This window comes from Mobula hypostoma, chromosome 6, assembly GCF_963921235.1.
Source record: "Mobula hypostoma chromosome 6, sMobHyp1.1, whole genome shotgun sequence".
Lineage (NCBI taxonomy): Eukaryota > Metazoa > Chordata > Chondrichthyes > Myliobatiformes > Myliobatidae > Mobula > Mobula hypostoma.
The window spans coordinates 48,160,362-48,187,365 of NC_086102.1; the positions used below are offsets into that span (position 1 = coordinate 48,160,362).

Sequence of the window (27,004 nt, forward strand, 5' to 3'; positions counted from 1 at the left end):
AAAAGGAACTGAGGGGCACCTTTTTCACACAGAACATGATGAATATATGGAATGAGCTGCCAGATGAAGAGGTTGAGGAATGTATGGTAGTGTCATTTAAGAAGCCCTTGGATAGGTACATGGAGGGATATGGGCTGAATGCTGGAAATTGGGACTAGCTGCTGGGCACTGTGGTTGGGCCAAAAGACCCGTATTCATGCTCTATTGCTCTATGATTCTGATGACGTTCATCATACCACTTCCCTTCCTAATTTCCTGCTGTATTTGCACATTAGCTTTATATGATTACATACAAGGACCCAGGTCTCTCTAAACACTTGCAACTTTTAATCTCTCACTATTTTATATAAAAATGCTCTTTTCTTTTGCTTTCCACCAGACCCCACATTGTTCTACATTATATTCCATTGGCTTTGTCTATGCCCTTTACCTTATATAAGTAGCTTCTTAGCATTTACCTTAAAACTGCCATTCACATTTGTATCATCAGAAAACTCAGGAAAATTCTCTTGGATTGTATCCTATTAATTTTTTCAAAGCACAAATACCACACATTATGGTCAATGTGTGATATAGATAATGGTTCACCCTTATCCATTCTGTTAATACCCATTGAAAAACTTGTTACACTTTTTTCAACCATATTTCCTTTTTCACCCTTTTATAAGTCCATGCTGATTCTGCCCAGTCCTGCTACTACTTTATAAATGCCTTATTTTTTTCAGGCATCTGTTAGTCTCGCGAGACCATGGATTTGTGCCTTGGAAGGTTTTCAGGGCGCAGACCTGGGCAAGATTGTATGGAAGACTGGCAGTTGCCCATGCTGCAAGTCTCTCCTCTCCACGTCACCAATGTTGTCCAAGGGAAGGGCACTAGGGCCAATACAGCTTGGCACTGGTGTCGTTGCAGAGCAATGTGTGCCTTGCTCAAGGACACAACACATTGCCTCAGCTGAGGCTCGAACTAGCGACCTTCAGATCACTAGACCGCTGCCTTAACCTCTTGGCCACGCGCCAACACAAATGGCTTATTATCACTTTCTTAATAATACATTTCAGTATTTTCCCTGATTCTAACGTTAGGCTAAATAATCTGTCTCTTCTCCTTTCTTAAATAGAGTTTGTTTCTGATCAGATGACTTTATGGGTCTTGAGTAGGAATTCTTTGAAGAAATGACGTGGATAAAGTGAAATGAGTGGGTGTGCAATATTAGACTTCCAGAAGCATTCAGTAAGATGCTTTACCAAGGACTATTTTGGAAAATGAAAGCTTAACGTATGAGGGAGAGTGCTCAAATTGGCTGGCTACAGGAGACAAAGAGTACTTGTAGATGGCCTTTTCCTTGTTGGCAAGGTGCTAGTGAATGGTGGAGGCTTGACTTTTTACAATTCATGGAAATGACTTGAATAAAGGGACCTCCAAAGTTATGTTTGCTAAATTTGCTGATGGTACTAGGATAGAAAAGAAAAATTTTAAAAAGAAACTTGCAGACCTGAATCGATTTACTGTATCCCTCCAAGAAACACACATGAAAAATAATAATGCTGGTGAACACAGCAGGTCAGGCAGCATCTCTAGGAAGAGGTACAGTCGACGTTTCGGGCCGAGACCCTTCATCAGGACTAAATGAAAGAAGAGGTAGTAAGAGATTTGAAATTGGGAGGGGGAGGGGAAGATCCAAAATGATAGGAGAAGACAGGAGAGGGAGGGATGGAGCCAAGAGCTGGAAAGTTGATTGGTAAAAGGGATATGAGGCTGGAGAAAGGGGAGGATCAGTTTGTACTTGTGGCGGTAATGCACCATTAAGCTGGATGCCAACTGCCGTAAAACAAGATACAGAGAGAGAGAGAAGGGAGAGGATCATGGGATGGGAGGCCTAGGGAGAAAGAAAGGGGGAGGGGAGCCCAGAGGATGGGCAAGGAGTGTAGTGAGAGGGACAGAGGGAGAAAAAAGAGAGAACATAATAAATAAATCGATCGGTAGATAGATAGATAGATAGATAGATAGATAGCGGATGGGGTACAAGGGGGAGGTGGGGCATTAGCGGAAGTTTGAGAAGTCAGTGTTTATGCCATCAGGTTGGAGGCTACCCAGACGGAATATAAGGTGTTGTTTCTCCAACCTGAGTGTGGCTTCATCTTTACTGTAGAGGAGGCCGAGGACAGACATATCAGAATGGGAATGGGATGTGGAATTAAAATGTGTGGCCACTGGGAGATCCTGCTTTCTCTGGCAGACAGTATCCCTTTCCTGCTTCTGGAGCTTTCCCACCGTTTTCTGCTTTTGTTCTAGACTTTCAGCAACTGCAGCTTTCTTTTATTTTTATTTACTGTTGAATTCACTGCCACTTCACTTGAAGAAATTCTCAATTCTCCAGGATTTCTGCCTCTTCCTTTCCTGTGATGGTTGCAGAGGCACTGACTATTTCTCTCTTCACAGATTCTTTCATTCAGAGAGATCAGGGTAGATTAGAGGAAGGTCAATAATTGAGGAACTCAGTGAGGAAATGGGAGCAAAGTGTAAATGAAATAGAGAATTAGATACAGAAAGAAAGGACAAGAAATCACAATTTAAGGAAAAATATTCAAACAATAAATGTATTTGAACTCCTTAAGATGCTTTCCAGCGTTTTACTGTTTTTGCTTGAGATAGGAAAGTTGGAAAGAGGACATAAGGAAATCACAAAGGGATTTAAGTATTCCAATTGACTTTTCATTTCAGTCTCACAAGCACCATGGCAACATTAGAAACAAGAAATGTGATGTTATCGATGGCAACACCTAAATTCAGTCTCATCTTCACCAAAACCATCACCGTATCGTGAACCGATCATCCGCAATTGCTTCCCAATCTTGTTACTTCAGGATGTACCATCACTTCGACCCATCTCCCCAAATACGACCACAAAAATCACATTAAATGTTAATCTGGTGCGCCGCAGGACAATTAACGAGAAGCAGTTTAAATAGTAAGAGGAGCAGGAAGTGGAATTGATAGGTAACCTTCTTCACCAGATTAGATAATTGATACCAGCATTTTTGAAGAAGTATTGTGAAACGTGTTAAGATTTTATTGGGTTGACGCCTCGAGCCACGAAAAACAGCCGTATGGAATAAGATTTACGGGACAGACCTGGGTCTGGTCAGGCACCTGGTACCTTTAAGTGACCGTCGATATTTGTATGCATTTAAACCGTTGAAGAAAGAAAGGGGGAAATAACCAAACTGCTGGACAAACTCCAGCATCTGGAGTTTTTCTTGTGGAAACCGATGAACGTGTACGGGGCGTCGTGAAACACTGCCAACATTACGGGGAATTTGAGAGCATCAAAGTTCAGGGTCTGAAATGATAACAGAGAAAAAAAATGCCCGAGTGCTGAGTACAGCGGGGGCTGCGGAATGATTTGGAAACAAATTCTGCATTTTGAGCACGTCTCCGACAGGCATCCGGTACAGGGACAGAGAGCCGCACAATCAAAACCGGCGTGAGGGAGGCCAATAACAGAAGAGTAGTGGTTGAAGGTGGAACTGCACGCTGAGGTCGGAGTGACGATCCCGGGGCGGAGCTGCACGAAGGGACCTTTCAAAGCTCAGCGCCGGGCACTTCCCCTGATCGCCGCCGCTCAGCTGGGCACCGCCGAGGAAGCAACATGTCAAGCAGCAAATGTGATGTGATTGTCATTGGTGGCGGCATCTCAGGTCAGTCGTAACTTCAGTAGAAATGCGTTGCTGTTTTATTGTAACAAGAAGAAAAGGGTAAAAAAAAAGTGCACGCGGAGCTCCTTTGAAAATCATGTGAGACGAGCCCAGTGCAAATGTGTTGAGAGTCATCTGTCAATAGTACCATTACTGAGTACTGGTAACAAAAAGAGGTTTGTTGGCAGGGTGAGATTAAGGTCAGTGCTGAGCTACCGTTGATATTCCTACATTCCATGGTCGCGAAGTGTGAACGCTTGGTTTGCCGAACCGCAACCATTAAAATAGCTTTGCCACTTCACGTTTATTTTTCACTATGTTGATTAAGTAGAAGCCAGTTTCAGTATATCATTTGCACAAAACACCAACGCATTACATCATTTTATACCAGCATTCGCCAATGTGCGGCCACTAATCTCCTGCCTGGTCTGTAAGGTATTTAAATCATGGTTTAAACCACCGTCTTGAATCGTCGCTTGCTTGCGTCTCGTTCTCACTGTTAACACATTTAATTCTGCGTTCAACAGCAATGCCAAAAAAGTAATGCATTAAAATTAACGTGCTGTCATGTTATTCGTACATCCCTACCATTTGCATTGAAGTAATTTCCACATTCTGGTAATATTTATGGGAGCCGTGAGGAGGGGTCGGAAGAGAGTGGGGTCAATGCTGAGTAGTATTATTTTAATCTAGTTCTGTTGCCTCTGGTTTCACCTGCAGAGTTGGAGTCAATTTCCGTAATCAACAGGTTTTGGAAAGGAACAGAACATTTTCAATGGTTGATTTAGCACTGTACGTGAACAACAAACGCAAGGGAATGTTATTCTTTCAGTGAGGTTCCCATGTCAGGATCTATGGCAAAATTACTTTCAGCTGGTATTTCTGTGTTGAAGCAGTTTATTTATCTTTCCAAGAGGCACCTCATGAATTCATCGTTCTGCTTTCTGAAAGTTGTACTTTAAGAACATTTGAGTTTTAGGAGCAGCAAATTTGTTCCAAAAATAATTTCAATCCTTAATATGTGCATTGTATTAAAGATGCAGTTTTCTACAATATTGTAAAACAGCTTTACTATTTCAGCACGTTTATCTTCCGCAATGTGAATTAAGTCAAGAACAGTTTCGGTATCACTATCTAATTTAAAAAAAAGATTACATTGTATTATACCAAGTGCCGCCACTTAATGTCTTTAAATCGTGGCTTAAACCACCGTCTTGAATCGCTGTTTCCTTGTTGCAGAATTTGGCTTGGATCAATGGATCACCAGTTGTGATTGTGTTTTCATTTCTGGGAATTCAGTATGTAAAGGATTAAGATTCAGAACTTACATTTTGTCAATTTATGATAAAGCCTGAGGATGTATCCAAATTCAGAAGACCAGACGTCCTGGGATCATTATCTGGTGCTAGTGGCATGGACTTGGTGCCAGAAGAGCTACTGTTATAGTGGTCTGTCAGAAAGGGTGGTCTCAATAAGTGAGAATGTTGAGATTTTGCCCCCTTTCAAATATAATGTTAAAGCTTCCTTTTTATAGGATGTGAAGGTTCATTTTGATAAAATACTTTTGTAGACATATGTTTGAGTTGAAATAACCTGTCATTTGCAGTTTGTCCCTGTGCAAATAATAATGAATTATATCTTGACTACATTATCTGGCCTCTGTATTGACTTTTGATGGAAACGAATAAAAAAAAAATCACAGTAGAATTGACTCTGCTATTATAAAGAGCATCCTCACATTAGCCATTACTAACAAGAGAAAATCTGCAGATGCTGGAAATCCAGGCAACATATACAAAATACTGGTGAAACTCAGCAGGCCAGAGAGTTCCTCCAGCATTTTGTGTGTGTTGATGATTAGCCAATACTGTCTGGTTTGTACTTGCATATGTGCTGGACAAAGAAACACTCACACAACTGCTGGATGGGGAGTTTCAGGAATTTCGAGCCAACGGTGATGAGTAGACCTCAAAGTGAGAGTATATGACTGGTAGAATTGTAATGGTACAGGGTGTGCCTATGGGGTGCTGGTCAGTCAGGCTCCTTTGTCCTGGATGATATTGAGCTTTATTCAATGTTGCTGTAGCTTATACAGATACCCATCTGAGAAAGTGCAAAGTAATCTGCTGTAGTCCAGATGTGGCTTCTGCATGATGGAAAGGCTTTGTAGATTTAGGAGAACATTCATCTTCTATCATGCTCCAGTATCCGCGGTTCTTGTATTGCTGGTCTGCTGATCTTTCTGTTATTGCTGTGGGGAATTCTGATAATCTCTTTAAAATGTCATCACGAGGCAGCAGTTAGATTTTCTTGTTACGATCTGGGGAAGATGGAATTTTACCAACTGCCACAAGTAGTACGTTTTCTGCCAAGCCATTTTGTTACTGAGAGAGATATGGTTCTCCAACATGAGGTTTTGCAAATTAATTTTGCCCAAGAGCCTGACTGTTGAAACAGTGCTAACTGCAGAGTTGTTGATGATGAGTGGGTGGAGAGCAGACACATCTCTCCGGAATTCCATTTGCATTTCCATGGTTTCGAGGGCATTCAGCTCCAAGGCACAGATGGTCCAACTTGCCTTTGGAATTCAGTTTCTGATCAAGGCAGTAATGAGATCGGAACAAAGCAGTTCTGATAAAACCCAAATTCACCACTTGTGTGCACTTTGAGCAGGGGACCTTGATGATGTCAGTGAGAGAAGACTGATCAAGGGGTAAATGACCAGACTCAGGTTTGTCACGTTTTGTGTATGCGGTGCATCCCTGGACAAGTTTTCTGTATGTTTTGAGTAGATTTTTAATATTTGTTAATTGTTTTCCCAGAGAATCAGTTCCTTCAGGAATACACCCTCAGTAATCACCTTTTCCTTGGGTCATCCTTTGAGATCACAGATGACAATACTTCTCTGGTTTTGAGTTCTGACGTGCCTGCTGAGGCATCTCTCCTCTGCAGATGAGAGTGTTGGTGGCTGATGAGCAGTGTGGTCCTTCACAGCTTAGGCCGAGCCTCTGTGTACATGGTATTGATAATATGATCCTCAGTGCTACTCTTCACTTTGGGTCTGAAGTTCTCAGAATGAGTGGGGATGTTACATATTTTCAAAGAGGCTTTGAGCACATCCATGAATCTTCTCCTCTGTCTGCCCTGCTAATTTCCTTCCTTGACAGGCACCCTCAGCTGTGTAAGCTGGGACATTGACAAAGTCCAGGGCTCTCAAAAGAAGGACATTTGTCAAAATTTTGTTCTGTAATGGTGAGGACCTCTTGGGCAAGGTACAAGCTAATCATAAGCTTGGAAGCTCTGTCTGGCAGTGACTGGAAATACATCAATATTGGCTCACTTTCTGAACTCTGCTAATTCTGTGGAATAGCAATGGTCTCTTCCTGCTGTCTATTTATTTATCCACCCCACCAATTGTAATTGGCTATTTTAGGACTACAGATCTGATTTGTTGTTATTATTATTTTTATTATTTTTCTCTGTATATAGAATGATGCTTCCAGCTTAGGAAGTATGTAGTACCATCGTTGAAGCATGACCAATCAGTTAATCAAACTGCAAGCTGAAGGGTTAGTGGAACATGAAGGCAAAATAGTAAAGAGAATGCAGGAAAGTCCCATGTGCCATTTAGATTTCAGCCTGGGACAGGGAATAGGAGACAAGATGTAGGATGCTGAAAATGTATATCAAAAGGACAAACTATTTACAAAGCAGACGAGAAGCATTCATTCATTTATTTATTGTGTGTATGTTGGAATGCATTGTTTCCTTAACAACCTTCGTGACCTAAAGGTATGCCGGGGGCCACCACAAATTCTGGTGGCAACATAGCATGCCCACCATGTTCACAGAGCAACACAAGCAACAGCAACAGGAAAAACAGTGACCACACCTCAACAAAACCAGTCCAGTACCTCCTTCCCTCCTAGGCATACACCTCCAACCTCAAGACACACTGTCTCTGGCCTCCACTGAGTACACAAACACACCGATACCGGGCTTCTAACTTCCTCAGTGGGCAGGTGAACTTGCAGATTGGGCCTCAACTTCCAGGCTTCTAATTGACCTTCATGTTTTGATCTTTGGTACCTACCTAGGACTCGCCAGTGATGAAGAATGAAGGCTCTGAATGAAAACCTCAAACTCCAGGCCTTGAATGCCAGAATCACTGATGACCAGGATCCTGAGTACTAGGCCTTGACCTCCGAGCTTCACTAGCTTGTGTACCTAGGGGGTCACTGCCCTATGTTCCTCCTGCCCATATGGAACACCAATCCTGGAACTCACCAAGCAGGAGGCTACAAGCCCTTGTCCTTGCTGGTCTGCTGGCCCTAAATCTGTCCACATATCTCTGTATGTAAAATTTTGCTTTGTAGCCTCCAGCATTTGAGCATGGAGTGGAGGCCCAGGCTTCAGCCCAACCTGTAATTCCCCCAAATCCCTGTCCCTAAAACCTAACCTGACCCTTAACTCTCCTCTCTGTCCCCAAAACCATCCCTAAGAACCTAAAAAATAAAACAACTGAGCCACAACTTCGATAGAGACTGCAGCTTGGTGTCACCTTAACTGGAAATAGTCAATGGACAGCTGCAATTGACCAGCTGAACATTCTTTTAACCCTTCAGAGGCAGTAGTTGTGGATGACTTGGCTGTAAGTACATCAAAGACTGGTTGTCCAGCTAAAGCTGTATGAGTTGAAACTTCTGTCGAGGATGCTAAATTTAAAAATTCCTTTCTGGGAGAAGGAAGAAAACAAGTACTGGTTATTGTTATGACCAGTCTAGACAAAGCTCACTGCTACATCAGATGTGATATGGCTTCCCTATAAATAGATTGGAATTGCAGACTTGTAGGTGTGAGGACGCTTTCCTCAAGAAGCGAACATGACCTTGAGATAAGATTTGCAATGCAGCAAAGAGCAAAAAAACTTAAAAGACAGATCAGACTGAGTGCACCCTCGCCGAAGGAAGGTGTATGAGTAATAGGATAATATGCTCCAAGCTTGAGCTAAGGAAAACCCCAGCGACACGAGAGTATTGAACTTGTGATAAACCAAGAGCTCCACAAAATCAAAACCAAACTGCTTAAGGATTAAAGATTAGATTAGCTTTATTTGTCATATGAGCATCAAAACATACCTTATCAAATCAGCAAGGATTGTGCTGTGCTTCTGGTGCCAATAATATTGCACATCCACAACTCACTAGCTCTAACCTTGTATCTTTGGAGTGTGGGAGGAAACTGTGCCAACTGCAGAAGCCCATGTGGTCATGGGGAGAATGTGCAAACTCATGACTGACAGCAGTGGGAACTGAAACCCGACCTCAGAGCTATGCCAACAGCTAGCTACTTATTTGGTGAGATATGTAATGTGTATGGAAAGAACAAACTTCTTTCACAGAGTCTGGCCCTGTGGCTCAGCAGGGTAGGGAAAGGAAGAAGGTAGCAGTAACAGGGGACTCGATAGTTAGGGGTTCAGACAAGCGATTCTGTGGACGCAGGAAAGAAACACGCATGGTAGATTGCCTCCCGGGTGCCAGGGTCCGCGATGTTTCTGATTGCGTCCACGATATCCTGAAGTGGGAAGCCAGAGGTTGTAGTACGTACTGATACCAACGACATAGGTAGGAAAAGGGAGGAGGAGGTCCTGAAAATGACTACAGGGTGTTAAGAAGGAAGTTGAGAAGCAGGACCTTAAAAGGTAGTAATCTCAGGATTATTGCCTGTGCCACGCGACAGTGAGTATAGGAATAGAATGAGGTGGAGGATAAATGCGTGGCTGAGGGATTGGAGCAGGGTGCAGGGATTCAGATTTCTGGATCATTGGGACCTCTTTTGGGGCAGGTGTGACCTGTATAAAAAGGATGGGTTGCACTTGAATCTGAGGGGGACCAATACCCTGGCGGGGAGGTTTGCTAAGGCTGTTGGGGAGAGTTTAAACTAGAATTGCTGGGGAGTGAGAACCGAACTGAAGAGACGAAGGAAGGGGCTGTTGGCTCACAAATAGAGAACGCTTGGAGACAGTGTGAGAGGGAGGATAGGCAGGTAATAGACAAGGGATGTGCTCAGACCGATGGTTTGAGATGTGTCTATTTTAATATAAGGAGCATTATGAACAAAGGGGATGAGCTTAGTGCGTGGATCAGTACTTGGAGCTATGATGTTGTGGCCAGTACGGAAACTTAGATGGCTCAGGAGCAGGAATGGTTACTTAAAGTGCCAGGCTTTACATATTTCAGAAAGGACAGGGAGGGAGGCAAAAGAGATGGGGGTGTGGCACTGCTGATCAGAAATGAGGAAGTCATGGAGGGATGGTCTACTGAGTCTCTGTGGGTGGAAGTTAGGAACAGGAAAGGGTCAATAACTCTACTGGGTGTTTGTGGTTTTTTTTTAGACCACCCAATAATTACAGGGACATCGAGGAGCAGATAGGGAGACAGATTCTGCAAAGGTGTAATAATAACAGGGTTGTCATGGTGGGAGATTTTAATTTCCCAAATATTGATTGGCATCTCCCTAGAGCAAAGGGTTTAGATGGGGTAGGAAGGTTTCTTGGCACAATATGTAGATAAGACTACAAGAGGAGAGGCTGTACTTGATCTGGTATTGGGAAATGAACGTGGTCAGGTGTCAGGTCTCTCAGTGGGAGAGCATCTTGGAGATAGTGATCACAATTCTATCTACTGTACCATAGCACTGGAGAGGGATAGGAACAGACAAGTTCAGAAAGTGTTTAATTGGAGTAAGGGGAAAGCTGTTCAGGGGATATTTATGTGGGGTTCTGCATAGGTACGTTCCAAAGAGACAGGGAAAGGACGGTAGGGTACAGGAACCGTGGTGTACAAAGGCTGTTGAAAACCTAGTCAAGAAGAAAAGAAAAGCTCACAGAAGGTTCAAAAAGCTAGATAATCACAGAGAACTAGAAGATTATAAGGCTAGCAAGAAGGAGTTTAAGAATGAAATTAGGGTCAGAAGGGGCCATGAGAAGGCCTTGGTGAGCAGGATTAAGGAAAACCCCAAGGCATTCTACAAGGATGTAAAGAGCAAGAGGATAAGATTGAGAGAATAGGACCAATCAAGTGTGACAGTGGAAAAGTGTGTATGGAACCGGAGGAGATAGCAGAGATACTTAATGAATACTTTGCTTCAGTATTCGCTATGGAAAAGGATCTTGGCAATCCAATTACTACGGATTGAAAAGCTTGAGCATATAGATATTAAGAAAGGGGATGTGCTGGAGCTTTTGGAAAGCATCATGTTGGATAAGTCTCCAGGACCAGATGAGATGTACTCCAGGCTACCATGGGAGGAGAGGAAGGAGATTGCTGAGCCTCTCGTAATGATCTTTGCATCATCAATGGGGACGGGAGAAGTTCCAGAGGATTGGAGGGTTGCAGATGTTCCCTTATTCAAGAAAGGGAGTGGGGATAGCCCAGGAAATTATAGACCTGTGAGTCCTTCTTCAGTGGTTGGTAAGTTGATGGAAAAGATTCTGAGAGGCAGGATTAATGAACATTTGGAAAGGCATAATATGATTAGGAATAGTCAGCATGGCTTTGTGAAAGGCAGGTCGTGCCTTACGAGCCTGCTTGAATTTTTTGAGGATGTGACTAAACACATTGATGAAGGTAGAGCAGTAGATGTAGTGTATACGAATTTCAGCAAGGCATTTGGTAAGGTACCCCATGCGAGGTTTATTAAGGAAGGAGGCATGGGATCCAAGGGGACCTTGCTTTGTGGATCCAGAATTGGCTTGCCCACAGAAGGCAAAGAGTGGTTGTAGACAGGTCATGTACTCCATGGAGGTCTGTGACCAGTGGTGTGCCTCAGGGATCTGTTCTGGGACCCCTTCTCTTTGTGATTTTTATAAATGACCTGGATTGTAAACGTAATTTTTGCTGGATCAAATAACAACAGCACAAAAAGATCGTTACTTTTCACCTATTATTTCTTCTAGCTCAGCCGGAGAGTGAACTTGGACCCGATATCAGGGAGAGAATCTCGCTCATCTCCCCGATGGTTCTACAAGTTCACTACCTGATGTCAGAATTGTCAGAAGTTATAAGGCCCCTTATACAAAAGAACAATCAATTTGTTAGACACTCCAGCCATCTTAATTAAAGAAAGGAATGTCCTACCTGGTTGGTTGGAGCCACAACTTAATTACAAAGATAAGAACATCTGTCAAATTTATGCTTGAATTAAGAAAGGAATGTTCTGTCTAATTTCCATCAGGTACTGCTTTTTGTCAAAATCAAAAGGTGTGAAAAGCCCAGAGACATCTTGTGTGGATCTGGGTGAACTTTAACCCTTATCTTCCTCCAAAGAAAGTAGCTATGAGACATTATTCAAACACACTGCAGTCACAGACATAGTCAGAACTGAATCCATTGTTTACAGGAATCTGAGAATCCCCCATTCCCTTAAACTTTATCAGGATGAAGAAGTGGAGGGGTGGGTTAGTAAATTTGCTGATGACACAAAGGTTGGGGGTGTTGTGGATTGTGTGGAGGGCTGTCAGAGGTTACAGTGGGACATTGATAGGATGCAAAACTGGGCTGAGAAGTGGCAGATGGACTTCATTCCAGATAAGTGTGAGGTGGTTTATTTCGGTGGGTCAAGTATGATGGCAGAATATAGTATTAATGGTAAGACTCTTGGCAGTGTGGAGGATCAGAGGGATCTTGGGGTCTGCGCAGGTTGACTCTGTGGTTAAGAAGGCATATGGTACATTGGCCTTCATCAACTGGGATTGAGTTTAAGATCCAAGAGGTAATGTTACAGCTATATAGGACCCCTGGTCAGACCCCACTTCACAAGGTCACAAGACAAAGGAGCAGAAGTAGGCCATTTGGCCCATCAAGTCTGCTCCGCCACTCCACTATGAGCTAAACTATTCTCCCATCTAGTTCCAATTTCCGGCTTTTTCCCCATATCCCTTGATACCCTGACTAATTAGATACCTATCAATCTCCTCCTTAAACACCCTCAATGATCGGGCCTCCACAGCTGTATGTGGCAACGAATTCCACGACCCTCTGGCTAAAAAATTTCTCCTCATCTGTTTTAAATGGGTACCCTCTAATTCTAAGACTGCGGCCTATTGTCCTGGACTCACCCACCAAGGGAAACAGCCTTTCCACATCTACTCTGTTCAACGCTTTCAACGTTCAAAATGTTTCTGAGATCCTTTCTCATTCTTCTATACTCTAATGAATACAGTCCAAGAGCCGACAAACGCTCCTCATGTTAGCCGCTACATTCCAGGAATCATCCTTGTAAATCTTCTCTGAACTCTCCAACATCAGAATATCCCTCCTAAGATAGGGGGCCCAAAACTGCACACAATATTCCAAATGAGGTCTCACTAATGCCCCATAGAGCCTCATCAACACTTCCTTACTCTGATACACTATTCCTCTTGAAATGAATGCCAACATAGCATTCACTTTCCTTACCGCCGATCCAACTTGGTGGTTAACCTTTAGGGTATCCTGCACGAGGACCCCCCAAGTTCCTTTGCACTGCCGATTTTTGAATTTTCTCCCCATCTAAATAATAATCTGCCCGATTATTTCTTCTTCCAAAATGTACAACCGTACATTTGTCAACGTTGTATCTCATCTGCCATTTCTTTGCCCCTCTCCTAAACTGACTAAGTCTCTCTGCAACCTTTCCGTTTCTTCAACACTTCCTGCTTCTCCACTTATCTTGGTGTCATCCACAAATTTAGCCACAAAACCATTTAATCCATAATCTAAATCATCGATATACATCGTAAAAAGAAGCGGCCCCAACACCGACCCCTGTGGAACACCACTAGTAACCGGCAACCAATCAGAATAGGATCCCTTTATTCCCACCCTTTGCTTTCTGCCTATCAGCCAGTGCTCCACACATTTCAATATCTTTCCTGTAATTCCACAGGCTCTCATCTTATTAAGCAGCCTCTTATGTGGCACCTTATCGAAGGTCTTTTGAAAATCCAAATACACAACATCCACACCTTCTTCCTTATCAATCTTATTTGAGATTACCTCAAAAAATTCCAATAGTTTGGTGAGGCAGGATCTTCTCTTCATGAAATCATGCTGGCTTGGGCTCATCTCATCATGCACCTTGACGTATTTCATAACCTCGTCCTTGAGGATCGACTCCAATAACTTTCCAGCTACCGATGTCAGACTAATAGGTCTGTAATTTTCTTTTTGCCGCTTCCTTCCTTTCTTAAACAGCGGAACTACATTTGCGACCTTCCAGTCCTCCGGAACCATGCCAGAGTCTATTGATTCCTGGAAGATCATTTTCAGTGCCTCCACAATCTCCAAAGCCGCCACCTTCAGAACCCTTGGGTGCACTTCATCCAGTCCGGGAGACTTATCTATTCTTAGTCCATTTAGCTTCCCAAGCACATTCTCTCTAGTAATTTTGACTGTACCTAATTCTATTCCCTGAGACCTCTGGCTATCAGGTATGTTGCTAATGTTTTCCACTGTGAAGACTGATGCAAAATACTCATTTAGTTCCTCTGCCATCTTTGTTACCCATTATAATTTCTCCAGCATCATTTTCAATCGGTCCTATATCTACCTGTGTCACTCTTTTACTCTTCATATATTTAAAAAAAAATTATCCTTTTTTAAGTTAATTGCCAACTTCCTTTCATAATTCATCTTTTCTTTCCTAATGACTTTCTTAGTTTCCTTCTGTAAGTTCTTAAAAGTCATCCAGTCCTCAGTTTTCCCACTAATTTTTGCTTCCTGTACACCGTCTCTTTTGCTTTTATTTTAGCCTTAACCTCTCTCGTTAGCCACACTTGTGCCATTTTTCCATTCATAATTTTCTTTTTTCTTGGAATATATTTTTCCTGCACTTCTTGTAGGAATTTCATCCAATTCTGCTGTACCGTCCCTCCATCTAGCTTACTTTTCCAATCGACTTGGGCCAGTTCCTCTCTCATACCACTGTAATTTCCTTTGTTCCACTGAAAATCTCTGGCATACTAGCATACCTGATATCAGCTTCTCCTTTTCAAATTTGAAACTGAACTCAATCATATTATGATCACTACTTCCAAGGAATCCATTACCTCCAGCTCCCTAATCGCCTCAGGTTCGGTACACAGCACCCAATCCAAAACAGCCGGTCCCCTGGTGGGCTTCTGGACAAGCTGCTCCAAAAAGCCATCCTGTAGGCATTCTACAAACTCCCTCTCCTGAGATCCATTACCTTCCTGACTTTCCCAATCTACTTTCATATTAAAATCCCCCATAATTATCTTGACATTTTCCTTCTGACGTGCTTTTTCTATTTCCAGTTGTAACGTGTAGTCCACATCCCAGCTGCTGTTTGGAGGCCTGTATATAACTGCTATGTGTCTTTTTACCCTTGCCATTTCTTAACTCAACCCATAAAGATTCTACCTCTTCTGATCCTATGTCCCTTCTTTCTATTGATTTGATATCGTTGCCTACCATCAGGGCCACGTCACCCCCTTTACCTACCTTCCTATTTTTCCTATACACTTGGAGTACTGTGCTCAGTTCTGGTCATCTCACTGCAGGAAGGATGTGGAAACTATAGAAAGGGTGCTGAGGAGATTTACAAAGATGTTTCCTGGATTAGGGAGCATGCCTTATGAGAATAGGTTGAGTCAACTCGGCCTTTTCTCCTTGGAGCGGCGGAGGATGAAAGGTGACCTGATAGAGGTGTATAAGATGATGAGAGGCATTGATTGTGTGAATAGTCAGAGGTCCTCAATGCTACTCTCCACTTTGGGTCTGAAGTTCTCAGGAATAAGTGGGGATGTTACATTTTTAAAGAGGCTTTCAGCAATCCTGTCAAATTGATGTCAGTAAATGGTATTTTTGTTTTTGAATACGTGTATTGAAATGACAGTGAAGTTTTCTAGAATACCGACAATGAATGCTAGTAAAACTGCCACAATATCTGGGCCACTTCATTTCTTTATTACTTAGAATATTGATGGGAATTATATAGAAATTAACTGCTTAAAATTAGTGTTCTCCCAAGATTATTCCACTAGTTCCATGTATCTCTACATTGTGTCATCCCTGATGTAGGGACAGCCCAGGAAAGAGCAGATGATTTAGAACTGGGGTTCACAACCTTTTTTTATGCCATGGACTCTGACCATTAATCGAGGGGTCCATGATCCATGGTTGGGAACCCCTGATTTAGAAGCTTATAAAGGCATCTGTTAGTCTTGCGAGACCATGGATCTGCGCCTGGGAAGTCTTCACTCTCCAGGGCACAGGCCTAGGTGAGGTTGTATGGAAGACCAGCAGTTGCTGGTCCAATGTTGTCCAAGGGAAGGGCATTAGGACCCATATGGCTTGGCACCAGTGTTGTCGCAGAGCAATGTGTGATTAAGTGCCTTGCTCAAGGACACAACACATTCCCTCGGCTGGGGATTGAACTCACGACCTTCAGGTAGCTAGTCCAATGCCTTAACCACTTGGCCACATGCTCACACATTAGAAGTTTACCTATAATTTTACAGACTGGCAGATCAAGTTCAAGAGTTTGTAGAAATCACAAACTTAGGATGTGTCGGATCTCCAGATGTGTAGCACAGTGTGCCAACTTCCCACACACCTACAGAGTTTGTTTCCTTGAAAGTGGCATCAGAGGCAGATGGGGTCCATTTTGGGTCACTGGCCTTCATAAATCAAAGTACTGAGTACAAGAGTAGGGATGTTATGTTGAAGTTGTACAAGATTCAAATATGGAATATTGTGTGCAGTTGTGGTCACCTACCTACAAGAAAGATATCAACAATTTTTTTTGGAAAGAATCCACAAAAAATTTACGAGGATGTCGATGGAACTCGAGGACCTGAATTATAGGGAAAGTTTGAATAGGTTAAGGCTTTATTCCTTGGAGCATAGAGAATGAGAAATTTGATAGAAAGGTGAACAAAATTATAAGGGTATAGTTAGGGTAAATGCAAGCAGGCATTTTCCACTGAGCTTGGGTAAAACTTGAACTGTAAGTCATGAGTTAAGAGTGAAAGCTGAAATATTTAAGTGGAGCCTGAGGAGAAACTTCTTCACTCAGTGTGGAATGGGCTGCCAGTGGAAGGAGTGGATGTGGGTCTGAGGGCAACATTTCAGAGAAGTTTGGATAAGAACATGGGTGGGAGGGGTATGAAGAGCTATGGTCCAGGTGCAAGCTGATGAGACTGGGCAGAATAACAGTTCATCCTGGGCTAGGTGGTCCAAAGTGCCTATTTGTGGACTGTACTGTTCTAAACTCTACCATACCTATTTCTAATCTTTTATGGATAAAATCTTGAAAGCATATTGACTGGGGTGGGGGGGAAATGTCACATAGAGATGGGTGTATAACATTCAGGAGTCAAAGCAGATTTTTGTCAAAGATCTAGCTTAAACTGATACACAAACAGGAGGAAATCTGCAGATGCTGGAATTTCAAGCAACACACATAAAAGTTGCTGGTGAACGCAGCAGGCCAGGCAGCATCTCTAGGAAGAGGTACAGTCGACGTTTTGGGCCGAGACCCTTTGTCAGGACTAACTGAAAGAAGAGCTAGTAAGAGATTTGAAAGTGGGAGGGGGAGATCTGAAATGATAAGAGGGGGAGGGATGGAGCCAAGAGCTGGACAGGTGATTGGCAAAAGGGACATGAGAGGATCGTGGGACAGGAGGCCCAGGGAGAAAGAAAAGGGGGAGGGGGGGAACCCAGAGGATGGGCAAGGGGTAGAAACATAGAAAATAGGTGCAGGAGTAGGCCATTCGGCACTTCGAGCCTGCACCGCCATTCAGTATGATCACAGCTGATCATCCAACTTGGAACCCTGTACCAGCCTTCCCTCCATACCCCCTGATCCCTTTAGCCACAAGGGCCATATCTAACTCCCTCTTAAATATAGCCAATGAACTGGCCTCAACTGTTTCCTGTGGCAGAGAATTCCACAGATTCACCATTCTGTGTGAAGAAGTTTTTCCTCATCTTGGTCCTAAAAGGCTTCCCCTATATCCTCAAACTGTGACCCCTCGTTCTGAACTTCCCTAACATCGGGAACAATCTCCCTGCATCTAGCCTGTCCAATCCCTTTAGAATTTTATATGTTTCAGTAAGTTCCCCCTCAAACCTCTAAATTCTAGAGAGTGTAAGGCTAGTTGATCCAGTCTTTCATCATATGAAAGTCCTGCCATCCCAGGAATCAATCTGGTATAGTGAGAGGGACAGAGGGAGAAAAAGGAGAGAGAAAAAGAGTGTGTGTGTATATAAATAACGGATGGGGTACGAGGGGGAGGTAGGGCCCTAGCAGAAGTTTGAAAAGTCAATGTTTAAACTGATGGGAGTATTTGCTAATAATGTTATTTCTGTGAATGCAGTTTTGGATTTCAGCAAAGCTTCTCACACCGTGTTGCACAGAGTATTTTAACCTGCAAGGTTTTGAAATGTGGGGGAGAAATTTCAGAGGCAGAATGAATGTGTACTAAATGAGAGAAAACCACTTGGTTTTGAAACTTGGGTACTAATGGCAGATGTCTCGCGTAGTCTGTATGCGGTTATCAGCACTCCCAGTGTACTTGTATGATATGAAGCTACTAATAAATGAAATAACTGGTTTTAAAGAACACCATATCAGGGTATCACAGCAGCTACAGTGAGGAAAGAGACCCTTTGGCCTGTTGAATTTATATTGAGGTTCAATGACCTTTTTACTATTGCCATAATGTGGAATGCTGATATTTGAAAACTGGAGGAATAATCTTACGAAACACCCCATGACTCTTCCCCATCACCACCACCTACGTCTCTAATAAGTAACAATGTGGAAAGCACAGAAATCTTCCATTCAGTATTGAAACACTTAATAAAAAAAAAATCAAATGCCTTACAACATTGGTAATATTTGAAATAATATTTAGGAATATAAAATTTGCAGCTGTAGCTGTTTAGAAGCATTGGTCCTGTCATCATTATGCTCTCTATGGTACATTGTGCCCTCTGGGTTGTATTTCACTTTTAAGCCAATCATTTTTAAAAAGTCAATTTGCCATTTGGCACGTTTTATGGAAGGCTTTGTGTCAAGGTCTGCACAAGCAAAATAACCCTTATTGTGGAGACACTGAAATTTACCCTTTCAGGTGACGATACTGTTTTCAGTATTGAAGAGTTGTTAGTCCTGTGCTGCAGATGCAATATAAATTCAGCTGGCTTTGCCAAATCAAAATACTCCACTGTATTTCTGTTCATCTCCTTGAAACCATTGTACCACGATTTGGTAAAATCCTTTCCATGCATTCCAGTCTGATATAATTTACAAGATGCAAACAAAAAAAAAAGCTGGAAACACACAGCAGGTCAATCAATTACTGAGGAAAGAAGAGTGTTCAGATTTGGAATCCTTCATCAGATTTCCAGCATCAGTGGGGAGGTGACAGATTGTTGTATTAGCCCACTTGTATATAAAAGTGCTTATCTATTAGATTTAGGGTGGTAATTCTTGTCACAAGTAGCAAAATGATGGTGGATGCTGTTGTACTCGAGCATATTTCTCAACAAGACTTTCTGCTGTCTGCGCCCTTCGACCTTGTGCAAAGAAAAGTTTGGTTGTTAAAGATTGTTTTAATCAACAACACTGTGGAATTCCAGGATCTGAAACAGTGTCTGTGACTTGTGGAGTGGTGAGAAAAGTTTCTTGTTCAGGATAATATGAACATCTGTTATATACAAAAATTGCAAAATACTTAAGTAGTTTGCACTTTATTCAGTCTTTCTGCTTTTATTTCTCAAAGATTTTGAAGACTATCTCTTACAGCTGCTATGAGAGATTGAAAAATGTCCTGAAAAGGTATAATATTGTTAGCAGTTGACATGGACTTCTTCAAAAATTTAAATTCATTTTGAACATTCTGGTTAAAACAATGATGATAATTTTATGACAATCCTGCAGTGTTCTTGTTTCCAGTGTCCTGTGGTCATCACAGTATATAAGTGGCTTCTCATTGCTTTTCATAAAATTTACCATGGTATTACGAGCTTTGAGAGTTTTAGTGTCATTGCTTAGCTCCTGTCTACCCATATACACTGTAGGTTTTGTCTTAGCAACATAGCACTTTCACTAAATCAGTTATACTTAAAAATGTAAAGGACAAATGCAATGAACAACACAATTTACCACTTTTAAGAAGAGGACAAGCAGCCACAATATCATTTAAATATGAGACCATAAGACACAGGAGCAGAATTCAACCCCTTGAGTCTGCTCTGCTTTTCAATAATGGCTGATTTTATTTTGTACCTCAGCCCCAATCTCCTCCCTTCTCCCAGTAAACTTCCATGTCTTACTCATCAAGAACCTATTTTAAATTTTTATTCCATTTTAAATATACCACACTTTATTAATTCCACAGCTTCACCACATTCTGGCTTTAAAAAAAAAAATTCCTCCTTATTTCTGCCCTAAAGGGACATTCTGTTCTAAAACTCTGGCCTTTGGTCCTGGAATTTTCCATTACAGTATTGGAAACATTCCCTGCACATCCACTCACCTTAGCCTTCAGTATTCAATAGTTTTCAATGTAATCTATTTCAGCAAATACAGGCCCAGAGCCATCAAACACTCCATGTGTTAACCCTTTCACTCTTGGAATAATTTCTGTGCCCTGCCCTTGACCCTCTCCTATGCCAGTACATTCTTTCTAGAAACATAGGGCTCAGAACTGCTCATTATACTCTAAATGCAGTCTGACCAATTTGTTATAAAGCCTTACACTGACTTTTGTGGAATATAATTAATATGGAACTGTCTGTTTTAAAATGGACTGTACAAGCAGCCTAACATACTGTAGATATATATGCAAGTTGCTTTTAACGCTGGCACAAAATGTACTGGAAACTATTTGGGGAATGATCGTGGAGCATGTTAACTAAATGGCTGTAACTTGTGATCAAATTTTGTGGCAACTTATTGAAACAAACTTGAAGTATGCAGCATTAGGAAGTGAAGAAATTCACATTTTCATGTTTTACTCAAGCAATCAGAAGCAATTGGGATGGTTTGAGTTTTAAAACCACTTGATAAGTTCAATGTATGGTCATTACGAGAACAATGACTCCACTTCAATGGTAAGGTTAAACTTTTATTTTTAATGGGTTAATGATCTACTGAAAACATAGCCAGTGCAATCTTCATAAAGCCACATCAAAGGTTTTTTCAATTATACCATCAGATGTGATTCTTGGTCTTTGAAAGTGTTGATATTTCTCCATTGTAGTCAGTATTATTTTGATGACTAAAATAATGCTGCCAATCCCAGAAACAGTTTTCTTCTCCCTTTATCGTGATTAGCTGCTGTAAATGAATAAGGAAGTATATGGGGCTTGTGCATGAATGAGGTGAGAATTCAGTAACAAGAGCAGCATGTCTTGGCCAGTTGTGGAAATGTTTTAATATATCAAAATAAACTTTATTCATAAAATTATTTACAAGAATAATCTGTGTGAAGCAGTTTCATTCTTTCATAGGCAATGTATTAAGCAGTGTTCTATTACACTTCTGAAAATCAATTACACATTTGCCAGTCATGTGGCCCCCTGGGTTGGGACACTACTACAGTAATCAGGGTATTCCGCACCCAACCAGGCTGTACTGCAACAGAGGAAACCTATGCTGTGGTCCTTGCCCACTGAGCCCTTGCACTGACAGCGGCTGCATTAAGCTCCAGTGTGTTCCTCAGTCTGTACACCTGCAGCCTGAAATGTACCGGCAGCAGCGTTCCTCTACGAGCATCTCACTGTGCTGCCAGGCCAGCAAGTTTAGGGAAGGCTAGAGCAGCTCTTTGTGTCTGTGTGTGTGTGTGTGCCTGTCTCTAGGAACAGCCCATAGATCAGAATCCTCTGTCACGCAGCTGCTTGGGACAGACCATGACACAGGCCCTTGCATTCTCCTTTAGTTGTGGATTTTTAAAAACAAAATCGACTTTATTCGTAATGGAAAATTATTTACAAGAATAAGCTGTTCAATGCCTTTTCATTCTTTACATTTATAGTCAAATCTTCCATCCTGTTTTATGACACTCACACACATCAACATTACTGCTGTCACTCCTGTGGTACTCTGGGGTGGTATACCACCCCAATAATTGGGGGGGGGGGCCTGCCTCACACAACCCTACATTGCGGTCCTTGCACACTGAGCCCCTGTGGTGGCTGCACCAAGCTTCTCAGCATGTACTCCTGTACCATGGCAGCATTCCTCCATGGGCGTCTCAATGTGCTGGCAGATCGGTAAGTTTTGCGAAGACCAAAGGAACTTTTCACTGAGTTGATGACGCGTGAGCAGCACTTGATGTTTGTCTCCATGTGTGTCCCTGGGAACAGCCCATAGATTGGTGAGTCCACTGCCACACAGCTGTTGGGGATGATCCATAAAACAGGGTCTTGCATCTTTCTCCACATCTCCTTCACAAGCTCTCAGTACACAGAGGTGAGCTACCATCTCTTCGCCACTACAGCCACCCCGTGATACTCTAGACATGCGGGAAGGAACTGACTGCGAGGGCCCATCTCACCACCAGCCAGGCAAGGTCTTGGTGCGATCTGGCAAGGAGGCATTCTGCCAGGTGGTGTGGACAGTCTGCTCAGGGATCCAACCCACTGTGTCCATTGAGTCCTTCTCCTGCAGTGTCTGCGGGACATTCCGTGCTGACACTGTCTGATTAGGTTAGATTAGATTAGATTAAACTTTTGTCATTGTGCCGAGTACAGATACAAAGCCAATGAAAAGCATTTAACATCTGACCAGACCAGAAATGCAAAGAATAGTGTTATTTACAAAATAACTGCGAATAAAAAAAAATTGCTACAGCACACAAATATAAAAGTACTGAGACAGTACAATATGGGTGCAATACTGCTTAGCGCTGTGATGAGAAGTTCAGCAGTGTCACAGCCTCAGGGAAGAAGCTCTTCCTGTGCCTGCGGGAGTGGCGTCTCCTGTAGCGCCTACCGGATGGGAGGAGAGTAAAAAGTCCATGGTTAGGGTGAGATGCATCCCTGATAATGCTTTTCGCCCTGCCCAGGCAGCATTTATGGTAGATGTTCTCAATGGTGGGCAATTGGGTGCTGATAATCCGCTGGGCAGTTTTCACCACACACTGGAGTGCTTTGCGGTCTGATACGGGACAATTGCCACACCACACTGAGATACAGTTGGTGAGTATGCTCTCAATGGTACAGTGGTAAAAGTTCCGTCAGTATCCTGGGACAGAGGTGAGCTTTCTTGATGCTCCGCAGGAAATAAAGGTGCTGTTGTGCCTTTTTGATCAGGATGGAGGAGTTCAGGGACCAGGTGAGATCCTTGGAAATGTGGACACCAAGGAATTTGAAGCTTGATACATGCTCCACTACAGCTCCGTTGATGTAGATGGGGACATGAGTGTAACTGCTGGCATGCCTGAAGTCCACAATGATCTCCTTGGTCTTCTGGGTGTTGAGGGCCAGGTTGTTGTCGGCACACCACGCAGCCAGGTGCCGTGGTAAAACATGTTGCTCCAGAAGAACTTTTCCACAAAGGAAAGGTAGTGTGGCGATGTCCAGTTGACTGGGACGTTGCGCGGCAATGAGCCAGTCCCATCCTGTGCAACAACAGGGACAGGTAGAACCTTAGCACAGAGTGGCACTTAGTGCCCAAGTGTTTAGGTTCCACACAGCCTGATGCAGCCGTACATGAAGGTGGTTATCAGGGTGAAGGCAATATTGGATATGTTTTTACCCATGTTGTCCAGGGACTGGTGCATTGCGACCAGTTTGATAGTTCAATCTACAATCCCCAGATGAACTTGGAGACCGCTGTAGTGAATCCCAAACTGGAGGAGGAGGGGAGGGGCCACACCTGTGCCAGGTACTACTGCCCAGAGAGAACCTAACACCTGCCGACCAGGTTCTTCCTAGTTTTGATGGGGAGTGTCCTCCCCTGATTCACAGGAAGCTTAGATGTTGCACACCATGACACAACATATTCTGAGATATAATCACTGTTGCCTTTTTTGTTTTTTTTTCTTTTTTCACTTTGTCTTTAATTATGCCTGGTTTTTCACTGATTCTGTGTTTTCTTGTTCTACTGTCGAATGCCTGCAAAAAATCATCTCAGGGTAGTGTATGGTGATATACGTACTTTGGTAATAAATATTGCAAAGTACGTATATATCACCATACAAAATTTATGACTAGAGTATAAAAGCAAGGATGTAATGTTGAGGCATTATAAAGCCCTAGTGAAGCCTCAGTTTTGCACCCCTCATCTTAGAAAGGATGTGCTGAGAATGGAGGAGGTTCACAAAAATGATTCCAGGATTGAACAACATGTCATATGAAGAACATTTGATGGCTCTAGGCCTGTATTCACTGGAATTCAGAAGAATGAGGCGTGACCTCATTGAAACCTATGGAATAGAGAAAGGCTGTGATAGAGTGGACGTGGAAAGGATGTTTCTTATGATGGGAGAGTCTAAGACCAGAGGACACAGCCTCAGAATAGAGGGGCATCCCTTTAGAATGGAGATGAGGAGGAATTTCTTTCAGCAGGGAGTGGTGAATCTGTGGAATTCTTTGCCACAGGCAACTGTGAAGGCTGAGCCTTTATGTATATTTAAGGCAGAGGTTGATAGATTCTTGATTGGTCAGGGCATGAAGGGATATGGGGAGAAGACAGGAGATTGGGGCTCAGAGGGAAAAATCGATGAGCCATGATGAAATGGAGTAGACTGGATGGCCTAACTCGGCTCCTATATCTTGTGGTCTAAATTTACTGAGAGATTTGAATCCAAAACCTGCATTGTTCTAAAATTGAAAAAAATGCAGAGCCATCTTCCTTAAAATTGCCTACAAAAGCAGAAAATGGCAAAAGTACTCAGCATATCAGCCAGTGTCTGTGGTCAGAGATTTGTGATGTTTGATTTGTTTGCATCATTTCTCATTATGCTATTTTCAATGTATTTTAATTTATTTCTATAAAGACAGTGTGGAAGAGGTCCTTCTGGCCCAATGAGCCACAGCAGCCAGCAGCTCACCTAATTAACCTGACCTGAGCCTAATCGCAGGACAATTTACAATGACCGATCACCCAACTAATCAGTATATCTTTGGACTGTGCCGGGGGAGGGGAAACAGCACCCGGAGGAAGCCCACGCAGTTGTGGGAAGGGACGTGCAATCTTCTTACTGAGGACGTTGGGACTCAACTCCAAACTCCGATGCCCAAGCTGTAATAGTGTCGTGCTAACCGCTGTACTACCGTGGCACTCCAACAATAGATGTTCATTTCTGGGATCTGAGTGTCAGCAACATTAATGTTGGCTATTCCTAATTGTCCTTGAGAAGATGGTGGCTTCTTGAACCACAGGAATCATTCTAGTGACGGTTCTCCCAGAAAGCCCTTGGACAGAAGTTTCTGTGATTTTTAGAGCCTGGGATGATAAAAGACCAGTCAGAATGGTGTGTGTGACAAGAATCTGCAGGGGGTGGTGTTCCCATGTGACCAATGCCCCTCGTCCTCGGTGATAGAAGACAGGTTAGGGAAGTGTATTGATTAGCCTTTGTAGGCAACTGCTATATACTTTATAGGTTGCACACATTGCAGTGACTCTGCTGGTGGTGGACAAAGTAAATATTTAGGGAGGTTGAAGGATACCAACTAGACAAGCTGCTTTGTGTTGATAGTGTTGAGTTTCTTGAGAATTGTTCACTCAATTAAGTAAGGGAAGAATGTTTCAATATATTCTATGGTATTTCTGCAGTTGGTTCAACTGAATTTCTGGTCATTGATGTCTCCCATGATAGTAAAAATGGGGATGTAGTAATGTCACTGAACCTCAAGGGGAGGTGGTTGGGCTGTCTCTTATTGAAGATGGTTAATGCTTGGTATTTTAGTCATTTCCTGCTTCCTGCATACGCCTTGGGCTGTTACATTTCTGAAGGAATTGAGCATCCCCGCTTCTGACTTTGTGGTGGAAGGAAAGTCTTTTGTTTAGCAGCTGTAAGGACACTGCCCAGAGAAGCTCCTAATGTGATGTCCTGGGGGTGTAACAACTATGAATGTGCTTGAAAGTCATCTATTAACCTTGGAACCAAGAGTGCTGCTTGAAAGCTGTTGGTATAACAACCATGCTGCAGTACAAAAGGAAGTTTTAAAAAAAAACTGTAAATGCTAGAAATCTGAAATAGAAACAGAAACTGCTGTGAACATTCCACAGTTCAATCAAAGTCAAAGTTTATTCTGTAGATGTGAACTTCCCACTATTCAGGATATTTACGAAGACAGGTGTGTAAGAAGGGCCTGAAGGATCATTGGAGACCCGAGTCACCCCAACCACAAACTGGTCCAGCTCCTACCATCTGGGAAGTGATACCGCAGCATAAAAGCCAGGACCAACAGGCTCTGGGACAGCTGCTTCCACCAAGCCATCAGGCTATTTAATTCATGCTGACACAACTGCATTTCTATGTTATATTGATGATCTTGTACATAATATTTATTATAAATTGTACAATGTAACGTAAAGATTTTTATTCCTCACGTACTTGAAGGATGTAAGTAATTAAGTCAATTCGATTCTTTGTAAGCACAAGCAAGTATTTGCACAGGTGCAATAGAAATCTTGCTTGCAGCAACATAACTCATTAACATTTAGACACACAACATTCATAAATGAAATATAAATTATTCAAGATTATACTACAATGGACTGTTTTACTTCTAATTGTGTTCTTTCTTGTATAAGGTGATTATGGTGTTACTATTTCGAGATAGTGATAAGAATCGTGGAAGTTAGCTCAAGATCTGAGTGGATGAAATAGTGCATCTTGAACTTGGTGTTGGATTTAAGGCTTCTGTATCTGCTACCCAGTGGCAGCTGTGAGAAGATGGCTTGGGGATCATTCAAAAACATTATTGTGTCGGACAGGCAGTACTTGTGGAAACAAATTACATTTGACACTTAGCAAGCACCCAGACTGAAATCTCTGCTGTCTGATATGTTGAGTATTTTCAGTATTTGCTGCTTTTATTGCAGTAAGCAATTTTCAGGAAGGTGGCTCTATGTTTCTTTTCATTTTGTGAACAAAGTAGTTTCTGAATACAGTGATTATAACTCAAAATATGTGTAATGTATGCATATTTAAGCTTCTTGTGAATCAGCTTTTTCCTATGGTTCTTGTCCAGATAACACATTTTCCACAACTAGCCAAGATGTGCTACTGTTATTGCCAGGATCTCATTTCAAATGTAGGTAATTTCTTTCTGAAAATTTCC

General features: G+C 42.4%; 1 protein-coding gene across 1 annotated transcript in view; it reads left to right on the forward strand.

Moving 5' to 3' along the window:
• Positions 1–3,142: 3,142 nt before the first annotated feature.
• Positions 3,143–27,004, forward strand: part of mao (monoamine oxidase) — a 181,332-nt gene continuing 157,470 nt past the window's right edge. The window contains exon 1 of the mRNA XM_063050778.1: positions 3,143–3,698. Within this exon, the coding sequence (XP_062906848.1) occupies positions 3,650–3,698 (49 nt within the window). The 5' untranslated portion in view covers positions 3,143–3,649. The remainder of the gene's footprint in view (positions 3,699–27,004) is intronic.